Below are 11,586 nucleotides of genomic sequence, written 5' to 3' on the forward strand. Positions count from 1 at the left end.
AACGAGATTGCCCTTGAAAGGCAGAGGCGCTCTGGGGCCTGCTCCTGGCCAGGGACCCTGCCCAGAGCCATCCCCTGCTCGCTGGGCTCCTGAGGGGCAGCTCTCCAGCTGGGCCAAGCTGTGCCAGCAGCTGCAGCCGTGCTGGGGAGCCTTGGCCGCTCTGGGCCCTGCTGTGCAGGAGGGGCCCTGTGTGCTAGTGGCAGCTGAGGGCCTCAGCCACCTCCTCTCTCCACAGGAGCACTTCTGGACAGCATTTGAAGGACAGTGGCTGCACTAAACACCCAGACAGCTTGAGCAGCTCCTCTTCAGTAATGAGGGCCTGGGCAGCTCTCGCAAGAGCTTTGAGAAGAGGACCCCAGAGCAGCCATCCCAGAACAGGAGGAATCCTCCTATAACCCTGTAGATCCCACGGCCAACTCTTCTCCCCATGGGTATCCCCAAGGTCCCTTCATTCCCTTTTTTGATCTCCCTCTGCCCCAGCCTAGCCCATTCCTTAGTTCTTGTAGAGACCCCAAGACCAGCCCAGCACCCTCCAGCCCCACCTGAGACCAACATGGCCCTTCCTCTGTCCCTGAGCCCCTCTGGCCCTGCCCTGTAAACAACACTGAAGGTGAGCCCATCTGCCAGTGTAGGTGATGGCCCCTTCTTCTCTTCAAATAAAGAGATGGAGCGGTTAGCACAGTGTCCACCAGCCTTGACTGAGATCCATGTCCAGGAGCTGCCGGGGCTGACCACAGTGTGGGCAGGCAGGAGCCAGGCAGGGGCTGCTGTGACCAGCGGTGGGGCCCCGAGGGGCTGGGGGAGTCCAAGCTGAGCGTCCCTGGGCTGAGGGCACATTTCCTTCAGTGGCATCACCTGGGCCTGCACCTCCTCCACTGGAGAGCCCAGGAAAAGAGGGAACCATCAAGAGCAACACCAGGGACACAGCCTGACTGTGGACGTGATTTTCTGAACCTGAGAGAATTTCATGCTCTCGGGAGCTGATTGTTCCCAAGAGAAAGTCTTTTGAGGAGTTTTTCACTCTCAAGGACTGTTTATGAAAATAAGCTTTTGTTTCCTAAAACAAGACACATATTTTCTGAGACTGTTTTCTCTTGTCCCACCAATGAGATGAGGGAGGTATTGTCCCTTCTACCAGTGTCAGAACACCTGTGTGTGATCGGAACCCTCGTTCTATAGTTCGTGTCCTCTAGCGACACCTGACCAGCAATGTCAGCAGACAAAACCAAGGTTTTGCTTAGCAATGGCCCTTTGATGAATTAAAAGATTTACTATCAGGGCACCCAGATGGGAGAACACTCAAGGGGTACAGCCAAGGCTGTGAGGTCACAGCAGGCTCTGGGGTTACACAGGTTGAGGTCACGACAGGCTCTGAGGTCACAGAGGTGGCAGAGCCCCGTGGTTGCACAGCACCACAAGGACGGAGCAGTCAGTCCTTGACTGCGACTGTTGCAGCAGCGGCTACAGCAGCAGCGGCGACAGCAGCAGCGGCTACAGCAGCAGCGGCTACGGCAGCAGCGGCTACGGCAGCAGCGGCTACGGCAGCAGCGGCTACGGCAGCAGCGGCTACGGCAGCAGCGGCGACAGCAGCAGCGGCGACAGCAGCAGCGGCGGTGGCAGCAGCGGCGGTGGCAGCAGCGGCGGTGGCAGCAGCGGCTGTGGCAGCAGCGGCGGTGGCAGCGGTGCTGACACTGGGACAGCGTTGTGAGGACAGTGGTGACAGCAAGAGTTGGAGGACTGGCAGAGGGCAAGGCACCATGGCCTTTCCTCTGCGCCTCTTCCTCCTGCTCCTCCTGGCAGTGGCACTGCCTGACAGGGCTGCCCAGGCTGCTCCCTGGCGAGCACAGGGAGCAGGTGAGCCCACGGCCTGGTTCCCCTTTCTCGGGACAGCACTCCCTTCTCCCTGGGAAGCGTTGGGAATGGTTTTCCCCAAAGCATAAGGGAGGGTTTCCTCTGTGGGAGGGAGAGAGTCCCCAGGGGCCCTGGGCTGCTCCTGCCACACTGCCAGGGATGTTGCAAAGGGACTGCAAAGAGGGTGTTGAGAGTGACCACAGCTCCGCAGGACCCTCTGCAGCTTTGGCCATGTCCATTGACATCTGGCTGCCAAGGCCTTACCCAAACCCCTTGCAGTGCCCAGTCCCCTAAGGCAGAAGGGGATCCCAGAATGCACCATGGACATGGTTCTGATCTGTGCTCCAATCTAGATTGGAATCATCACATGGATTACCTGGAAGTAATGAATGATGGCTTGAAATTCTTGGAGGATGTTGGAGGCAAGTTTTCAATTCCCCTTTTTACTTACAGAACAATCAATGTCAGGGTGGCAAGAGCTCAGCCATGTGCCACTTCCCTTAACATAATCTCAGGGGTGATGCGTTTTTTAAACCTTGTCCCACTGGAGCCCTGAGTGATCCCACAGGATTGCTGTCAGTGGCAGGAAGGAGCATTTAGCTGTCAATCTTCATCCCATGTGCAATGCCAGTGTCTCCTTCCGTGTGCTCTGTGCAGCCATGGAGAGGAGCAGAGAGGGAAGGGGCCAGGGCCAGGGCTGTGCCTTGTGTGGCTCCTTTGCAGGCCCCAGGGAGCCTGAGGATCTCCTACAGAGCCACAGCATCTGTTCTGTCCTGCCTTTCTTTGCAGCCAAGCCTCTTGGTGCAGGCGATGCAGCTCCTCAACCCACACCCAGGACTGAGTCTCAGGGAGGTGGTGAGGGTAGGTCAAGGCCTTTCCCCCAGGGAGAGCGGCCAGCTCAGAGCCCAGAGCTCGGCCAGGGCGGCATCGCTGCAGGTGCCAGGACAGAGCTGTGCACGTGTGTGCCCTCGGCCTGCGCGATCCCCTCACAGCTCCTGCGGCTCAGTGCTGCCTGTGCAGATCAGCAGAGATGAGAGAAGCTTCTGTGGCTGTTTAGTTACAGGTGTGTGGGCAGGGAGCGCTTTGCCAGCTCCTGGGTTGCTTACTGCAGACAAGCCCGGCTCCCATCGCAGGGGTAAGTGGTGTGTCCCTGCTGACCCCACAGCCTGAGCAATGGTTTTGTGGAATCCATTCCTGGGAAATTTTTCTCTAAGGTCCTCCAACAGGAAGGAACAAAGCTACTGGACACAAGAAACCTCGTGAACCATCTAATACCATGCAGCAAATGCTGAAGGAAATGCTGCAGGGAGCACAAGGTGGGTCCATGTCCCTCAGCCTCCTCCTGAGACTCAGCAGCCGGGGGCTTTCTCTGCACATCTGGACACGCCGTGCCCGGCACAGCAGGAAGGGATCCATGGCAGCCTCACTTCCCCACTGCTGCTTTCACAGCCTGCAGAGCTGTTTCCCAGCCTGGCCTGGCTGCAGCTTCTCCCCAGCCTCTACAGGAAGGCATTTGGCATCAGCTGACAGGGAGCCCAAACTGCAGCACAGGCCATGCAGTTTCCCAGTCCTCTGCAATTTCCCAGTCTCAGGGTTGACAAGAAATGGCAGCTGTTTTGAGAAGGAAGGGTCCTGACCAATCCCAAAAGTTAATATGATTTCATGATCCTTTTCCATGTCCTTGGCAAGCATTGACCCAAAAGATACCACCTCCAGTCTGTGGAATGGTTCCATCTGATCCAGCTGTACAATGTTCTTTCTCCAGAGAAGAATCAAAAAGCTGTGCTGAAGGCGGCGTTTCCTGGAGGAAGCAGTGGCTCATGGGCAGCCTCTGCTGCTGCAGGAAGGGAGGCCATGCCAGGCACAGTCCCAGGAGGTAATTGCTGTGCCTTTGGGTATCACATTGGGCCAGAGCTTCTCTGGCTCTATCACTTCGGCCTGCTCCAGGAGTGGGTCACAGCCCAGGAGCAGGAAGACCCGAGGTGCCACTAGAGCACTTGCTCTACAGCTTTTTGACTGTCAGTCTCTACTCTGAGGAGGCAAGAATGAGAGGGAGATCTTTTGGATGGGGTAATAGTGGATTTATTGCTCTGGGGAATCTTGGGGGTAAAAGACAGAAAATGTGAGTATGCAACAGCTGAAATAGGGAGGCAGTTCAAAGGGAGGGTACAAAACATCAGCTAATCAGAGATACCGTGGGGTGGGGTAAAAGGCAGGGTTCACAAAATCCTCATCCAATGAGGGAGGTGGATGAAAAAATGAGGTCACATGGACTAATCTAGTGTTGAAGTTCAGGGGATTTCTGAAGTGGAATTCCAGGCATGTGGTGGGCCTAAGGCAGATTGACAGGAGACTCAGGGTACATTGACAACGTGGGGTGGGAGGGCAGCATTTGGACCAAACCAGCAACTTCCGCCATAACACAAAACACCATTAACAAGAAACACACTGCAACATCTGGGCTGAGCCCTGCTGAGGCTTGAGCTGCCATCGCTGCTGCTTGGCAGTGCCTGCCCTTCAGGGATGTTTCATAGAGCATGAAAAGGGTGTTGAGAGTGACCAGGAGCCAGCCCAGAGCTCCCCAGGCCCCTCTGCAGCTTTGGCCATGCCCATTGTAATGTGGCTCTCATGGCCTTACCCAAACCCCTTGCAGTGGCCAGTTCCCTAAGGAAGAAAGGGGATACCAGCAGATCATGGAAATAGTTATGATCTGAGATTCCTTCTAGATTGGGATCGTGACATGGATTAACTAGAAGTGCTGGTAAATGGTGGTTTGAAGACCTTGCCAGATGCTGGAGGCAAGTTCTCAATGTCCCCTTCAGCACAGAATAATCAGTGTCATTGTGACAAGGGTTCACTCATGTGTCATTTCCCTTAAGAGTTTGAAGGTTGATGGATTCTGGAAACCATTCTATGCTCCCTTTGGGAGCCCTGACTGATCCCACAGGATTGCTGTCAGTGGGAGGAAGGAGCATTTAGCTGTCAATCTCCTTCCCATGTGCAATGCCAGTGTCTCCTTCCATGTGCTTTGTGCAGCCACGGAGAGGAGCAGGGAGGGAAGGGGCCAGGCCCAGGGCTGTGCCCCAGGGCTGCGCTCTGCATGGCTCCTTTGCAGGCCCCAGGGAGCCTGAGGATCTCCTACAGGGCCACAGGAGTTATTCTGTCCTACTTTTCCTTGCAGCCGAGCCCCTTGGTGAAGGTGATCTTGCTTCACAACCCACACCCAGGACTGAGCGTCAGGGAGGTGGTGAGGGTAGGTCAAGGCCTTTCCCCCAGGGAGAGTGGCCAGCTCAGAGCCCAGAGCTCAGCCAGGGCAGCATCGCTGCAGGTGCCAGGACAGAGCCGTGCACGTGTGTGCCCTTGGCCTGTGTGATCCCCTCACCTCTCCTGCAGCTCAGTGCTGCCTGTGCAGATCAGCAGAGATGAGAGAAGCTTCTGTGGCTGTTTAGTTACAGGTGTGTGGGCAGGGAGCGCTTTGCCAGCTCCTGGGTTGCTTACTGCAGACAAGCCCGGCTCCCATCGCAGGGGTAAGTGGTGCGTCCCTCCTGACCCCACAGCCTGAGCAATGGTTTTGTGGAATCCATTCCTGGAAATTTTTCTCTAAGGTCCTCCAACAGGAAAGAACAAAGCTACTGGACACAAAAAAACCCATGAGCCATCCAATACCATGCAGCAAATGCTGAAGAAAATGCTGCAGGGAGCACAAGGTGGGTCCATGTCCCTCAGCCTTCTCCTGAGACTCAGCAGCTGGGGGTTTTCTCTGCACATCTGGACACTGGATCTGAGTGATCCCACAGCATCGCTGTCAGTGGGAGGAAGGAGCATTTAGCTGTCTTCTTAGTCTTCTTCCCATGTGCAATGCCAGTGTGTCCATGTGCTCTGTACAGCCACGGAGAAGAGCAGAGAGGGAAGGGGCCAGGCCCTGGGCTGTGCCCCGGGCCTGTACCTTGCACGGTTCCTTTGCTGGCCCCAGGGAGCCTGAGGATCTCCTACAGAGCCACAGGAGCTGTTCTGTCCTACTTTTCCTTGCAGCTAAGCCCCTTGGTGAAGGTGATCTAGCTTCCCTACTCACATCCAGGACTGAGCCTCACGGAGATGGCGAGGGTAGGTCAAGGCCTTTCCCCCTGGGAATGCTGCCAGCTCAGAGCCCAAAAGTCATCCTGCTAGCAGAGATGACAGAAGCTTCTGTGGCTGCTGAGTTACAGGTGTGTCTGCAGGGAGGATTTTCCCAGACACTTTTCAGGATGCTGCACACAAGCCTAGCTCCCATCACAGGGGTGAGTAGTGTGTCCCTGCTGACACCACTGGATGAGCAATGATTTTGTGGAATCCATTCCTGGAAATTTTTCTCTAAGGTCCTCCAACAGGAAGGAACAAAGCTACTGGATACAAGAAACCTCGTGAACCATCTAATACCATGCAGCAAATGCTGAAGGAAATGCAGCAGGGAGGACAAGGTGGGTCCATGTCCCTCATCCTTCTCCTGAGACTCAGCAGCCAGGGGCTTTCTCTGCACATCTCGTCACGCCGTCCCCAGCACAGCAGGAAGGGATCCATGGCAGCCTCACTGCCCTGCTGCTGCTTTCACGGCCTGCAGGGCTGTTTCCCAGCCTGGCCTGGCTGCAGCTTCTCCCCAGCCTCTGCAGGAAGGCATTTGGCATCAGCTGACAGGGAGCCCAAAGTGCACCTCAGCTATGCATACCCTGAGATCCCCTGCAATTCCCCATCTTAGGGTACACCAGGAATGCTGGGTGTTTAGAGAAGGAAGGGTCCTGACCAGTCCCAAAAGTTGATATAATTTCCTAATCCTTATCTATGTCTTTGACCAGCATTCATTCCTGAAAATGCCACCTCCCATCTGTGACACAGTTCCATCTGATCCGGTTGTAAAACTTTCTTTTTCCAGAGAAGGACCAGAAAGCTGTGCTGAAGGCGGTGTTTCCCAGAGAAAACAGTGGCTCATGGTCAGCGTCTGCTGCAGGAAGGGAGGCCATGCCAGGCACAGTCTCAGAGGGTAATTGCTGTGTCCCTGGGCCTGAGCCCTGCTGAGGCTTGACCTGTACATCTCTGCTGCTTGGCAGTGCCTGCCCTTCAGGGATGTTTCATAGAGCATGGAAAGGGTGTTGAGAGTGACCAGGAGGCAGCCCAGAGTTCCCCAGACCCCTCTGCAGCTTTGGCCATGTCCATTGACAATGTGGCTCCCACAGCCTTACCCAAACCCCTTGCAGTGCCCAGTTCCCTAAGTCTGAAGCGGATGCAAGCAAACCATGGAAATGGTTCTGATCTGTGCTCCCTTCTAGATTGGGATCGTGACATGGAGTACATGGAAATGCTGGTCAGTGGTGGTTTGAAGACTTTGCCAGATACTGGAGGCAAGTTTTCAGTGTCTCTTTCTGCACAGAATAATCAGTGTCAATGTGGCAAGAGCTCACTCATGTGCCATTTCCCTTAAGAGTCTGAAGACTGATGGATTGTGGAAACCTCACCTTGCTCCCTTCTGGAGCCCTGAGTGATCCCACACATCACTGTCAGTGGGAGGAAGGAGCATTTAGCTGTCAATCTCCTTCCCATGTGCAATGCCAGTGTCTCCTTCCATGTGCTCTGTGCAGCCATGGAGAAGAGCAAGAGGGAAGGGGCCAGGGCTGTGCCCCAGGGCTGTGCCTTGTGTGGCTCCTTTGCCAGCCCCAGGGAACCTGAGCTGCTCCCGTTGTCGCTGTCAAGCCCTGGCCCTGCCTGGGGTTCAGTTCAGAGCTTCTGGCAGCTCCAGGGTGTTCTTTCTCCCCTGACTGCCATGCAAGGGGCTCCTTCCATCCCTGTGTGGGGCCACTGCAGGAACGTGGTCCCCCTGCCCCTGCTCCTGAGGGGAAGGCAGAGATGAGGGAGTGCCTTGGAGGGCAGCAGTCATCCAGGTGCACTCCCAGCCCCTCAGGATTGAAGGAGAAATGGAATTGCTTTCCATTCAGGTCCTCCTGCATGGACGAACCAAGACATAGAAGACGGGAAATCCCTGGAGGCATCCCGACTTCTGGACAAGATGTTGAGTGATCTGGAGACACACCGTGGTGGGTGTAATTCCCTCAGCAGCCGGGGCCTTTCTCTGCACATCTGGACACGCCGTGCCCAGCACAGCAGGAAGGGATCCAAAGCAGCCTCACTGCCCCGCTGCTGCTTTCACGGCCTGCAGGGCTGTTTCCCAGCCTGGCCTGGCTGTTCTCCCCAGCCTCTGCAGGAAGGCATTTGGCATCAGCTGACAGGGAGCCCAAACAGCAGCACTGGCCATGCACACCCTGACACCCCCTGCAATTTCCCGGTCTCAGGGTAATTCAGGTGTAGGGGCTGTTTGGAGGAGGAAAGGTCCTGGCTAATCCCAAACTTTGATATGATTTCCTAATCTTTATCCATGATTTTGACCATTATTGCCTCATGATGATGCCACCTCCCTGGAAGGAGAACGGTTCTGTCACATCCAGCTGTGCCTCTTCCTTTCTCCAGAGATGAAGAAAATGGCTTTGCTGAAGGCGGTGTTTCCCGAAGGAAACAGGGGACCATGGGCAGCCTCTGGTGAAGGGAGGGAGGTCATGCCAGGCACAGTCTCAGAGAGCAATTGCTGTGCCCCTGGGCCTGAGCCCTGCTGAGGCTTGAGCTGCCATCTCTGCTGCTTGGCAGTGCCTGCCCTTCAGGGATGTTTCACAAAAAGGGTGTTGAGAGTGACCAGGAGCCAGCCCAGAGCTCCCTAGAGCCCTCTGCAGCTTTGGCCATGTCCATTGACATCTGGCTCCCACAGCATTACCCAAACCCCTTGCCGTGCCCAGATCCCAAAGGCAGAAGTCGATCTCAGCACACATTGGAATGGTTCTGATCTGTGCTCCCTTCTAGATGAGGGTGCTGAGACAGCTTCTCCAGCAGCTGGGATGGAAGATGGCTTGGAACCATTAGGAGGTTCTGCAGGTAAGTTCTCAACTTCTGCTCAGAGCATAATCATTGACAACCTGTCAAGAAACAGGTGACAGAAGCTTCTGTGGCTGTTCAGTTACAGGTGTGTCTGCAGAGAGGACTTTCCCAGCTACTTTCCTGATTCCTGAACGCAAGCTCGGCTCCCATCGCAGGGGTGAGTACTGTGTCCCTGCTGAGCCCACAGGCTGAGCCCTGGTTTGTTGGACACATTCATGTGAAATGGAAATACTTTCTGTTAAGGTCCTCCTAGAGGGAGGAACAAGCCTACAGAAGATATCAAGTCCCTGGAGACATCGAAACACATGGATGTGAGGCTGAGTGATCGGGACAGACGTCATGGTGGGTGCAATTTCCCTCAGCAGCTGGGGCCTTTCTCTGCACATCTGGACATGGTGGCACAGGAAGAAGGGATCCATGTCAGCCTGGCTGCCCTGCTGCTGCTTTCATGGCCTGCGGGGCTGTTTCCCCAGCCTGGCCTGGCTGCAGCTTCTCCCCAGCCTCTGCAGGAAGGCATTTGGCATCAGCTGTCAGGGAGCTCAAGCTGCACCTTGGCCATGCACACTCTGAAATCCCCTGCAATTTCCCAGTCTCAGGGTAGATCAAGAGGGGCAGCTTCAGGAGGAGGGAGAGTCTTGTGTGTGCCCAAAGAGCCGTGGACTTTTCCTGATCAAGCAATCATGACCAAGACATGGATATGTCTTTGACAAGTATTACTCCCTGAAGAAGCCACCTCCCCGATGGGCAGTAGATCCATCTGATTCAGCTGTGCCTCTTCCTTTCTCCAGAGATGGACCAGAAGTCTTTGCAGAAGGCAGAACTTCCTGCAGAATGCAACAGCTTCATTCCAGATGCCTCTGCAGAAAGGGAGGAGATAGCAGACAGTGGCACAGAAGGTATATTGCTGTGCCAGGTTCAGCCAGGCTGAGCAGTCCTGCTGGGGCCCCTCCGTACGAGACGCATCCCGAAACACCCTGGGAGTGGCTGCATTGGGTGTCCATGGTGGGGAAAGGGCAGAGGAGGAGGCCAAGGCTCCAGTGTGTCCTGACAGGGCCTGGCTCTGTCCCCTTGGGCTAGGGGAGCTGTCAAGTGGAAGGGAGGGTCAGGGGTGGCTGTGGCTGCTCAGGGATGGCTTTGGCCCGTGTCCCTGGAAGGAGCCACTGCCCAAGTGGCTGCGCTGTCCCCGGGGTTCTGCTCCCGGCCTTCTGGGCTCTGTTGGGGGGCACAGCCTGTGCCAAGGGATGGTAAGGTAGACAGAGAATGTCCTGGCTGTATCCAGCGTGCTGCCAGCTCAGCAGTGGAGCACAGCTTGGGCTCAAGGCTGCTCATAGCTCTCACAGATGTTATCACTACAACAGGAATCGATATTAAGGATTCAGCGCCCATCTCTGGAATTGTCCGCCCGCAGGATGTTCGGAAAACCTGCGTCGTAGACTCAGTTGTGACAGTTATCACTGTGCAACTTGCATTTATATGCTGTTTTTTTGGGATCCGGAAAGTCTACAAGATCAGACGGTAATTTGTTGATTTTTTTCCAGAGTTTTCTTAAAACTCTGCACACAGCACTGGGAGCCTGATGCATAGTCATGCTGCTGTGCACTTGTTTGTAGTCAATGGTAGTCCACAGAATTCTGCTGAGAGTTCTGCTGCTGCCCGGGCCTTTCATTGGCCTCCGAACTGCTGGGCCTTGTCCTGAGGAGCCCACTTGTGCTGCAGCCAATGCTGGCTCCCACAGGGGCTGCCTGGCCAAGAGCAGCCCCAGGAGCAGCGGGCAGAGGCAAAGCAAGGTGGGCAGGAGGAAGAGTGGGAACGAGATTGCCCTTGAAAGGCAGAGGTGCTCTGAGGCCTGCTCCTGGCCAGGGACCCTGCCCAGAGCCATCCCCTGCTCACTGGGGCCTTGAGGGGCAGCTCTCCAGCTGGGCCAAGCTGTGCCAGCAGCTCCAGCTGTGCTGGGGAGCCTTGGCCGCTCTGGGCCCTGCTGTTCAGGAGGGGTCCTGTGTGCTAGTGGCAGCTGGAGGCCTCAGCCACCTCTTCTCTCCACAGGAACACCTCTGCAACTCCAGCATCCTGGCGAAGAATGTGCCACTCTCCCTCATCCACAGGAAGCTCGGAGACTGTCTGGTTTTACTGTGCGCCTACACGGTCTCAGAAGCAGGATTTGCCCTGTAAAGAAGAGCACCAGCACTCCCGGCCTCCTCCACAGTCCCCCAGCCCGGCTGTGATGCCCATTTCCCCTGAGATCCCCCCACCTCCTCCCCTCCCAAGCCGGCCGCCCTGGTCCAGCTAGGACTGAAAGTGGGCCAGCCACGGTAGGCCTTGGGCCACCAAGAGCTTGGGGCATCTGCTCTTTGCTATATATAACACTTGTTGCCTATGGGTAACAACCAGAGGCAGTTTTCTTACTGTTTTTCGTTCAAGAGGAAGGGCTGAATATTCTTCCCATGCCCACCTCATCCTTTGCTCTTTTGATTTTTATGCTGCTAGGTGCTAGCTTTATCTCTTCATAGAGCTTTATAACTTTGCATGTTTTCCCCACCTACTAGGCCAAAAAAAAGAAATAAAAAATTTTTCAATTTATATTTCATTTTTAGTGTGATTGGGCCACTCAAATTTGGAGCAACTCCTTTTCCATTTCCCTTTTCCGTCCTACCTACAAAAAGTTCATCTGTACATGCAAATCAACAGAATTACTGAGATTTGCCTCAAAGCCCAGAGGAGAATCTGGCACAAAATATTCTCCCTGTGTACTGCCCAGCAAGGAACATTCAGAGAAAAATACAGTGG

General features: G+C 55.2%; 1 protein-coding gene across 1 annotated transcript; it reads left to right on the forward strand.

The window, feature by feature from the left end:
* Positions 1-1,387: 1,387 nt before the first annotated feature.
* LOC111941952 (uncharacterized) lies at positions 1,388-11,379 on the forward strand. The gene is made up of 22 exons (XM_086874601.1): positions 1,388-1,541; positions 1,588-1,854; positions 2,205-2,273; positions 2,641-2,712; positions 2,909-2,986; positions 3,066-3,167; positions 3,617-3,727; positions 5,033-5,104; positions 5,301-5,378; positions 5,469-5,558; positions 5,884-5,955; positions 6,057-6,128; positions 6,219-6,308; positions 6,758-6,865; positions 7,152-7,223; positions 7,815-7,913; positions 8,728-8,799; positions 8,888-8,959; positions 9,046-9,144; positions 9,591-9,698; positions 10,161-10,317; positions 10,846-11,379. The coding sequence occupies exons 2-22, from the start codon at positions 1,758-1,760 to the stop codon at positions 11,087-11,089; spliced, it is 2,034 nt and encodes a 677-aa protein (XP_086730727.1). The 5' UTR covers positions 1,388-1,541; positions 1,588-1,757; the 3' UTR covers positions 11,090-11,379.
* The last annotated feature ends 207 nt before the right edge of the window (positions 11,380-11,586 follow it).

The sequence above is a fragment of the Cyanistes caeruleus genome, unplaced genomic scaffold (assembly GCF_971803275.1).
Source record: "Cyanistes caeruleus unplaced genomic scaffold, bCyaCae1.hap1.1 HAP1_SCAFFOLD_288, whole genome shotgun sequence".
NCBI lineage: Eukaryota > Metazoa > Chordata > Aves > Passeriformes > Paridae > Cyanistes > Cyanistes caeruleus.

Excerpts from the sequence above, each read along its gene's own strand:
- LOC111941952 (XM_086874601.1), top strand. The coding sequence starts at position 1,758 with ATGGCCTTTCCTCTGCGCCTCTTCCTCCTGCTCCTCCTGGCAGTGGCA. Across the intron at positions 2,987-3,065 it reads GCCCGGCTCCCATCGCAGGG|GTCCTCCAACAGGAAGGAAC; the intron begins GTAAGTGGTGTG and ends TTTTTCTCTAAG. Across the intron at positions 6,866-7,151 it reads GCCAGGCACAGTCTCAGAGG|ATTGGGATCGTGACATGGAG; the intron begins GTAATTGCTGTG and ends GCTCCCTTCTAG.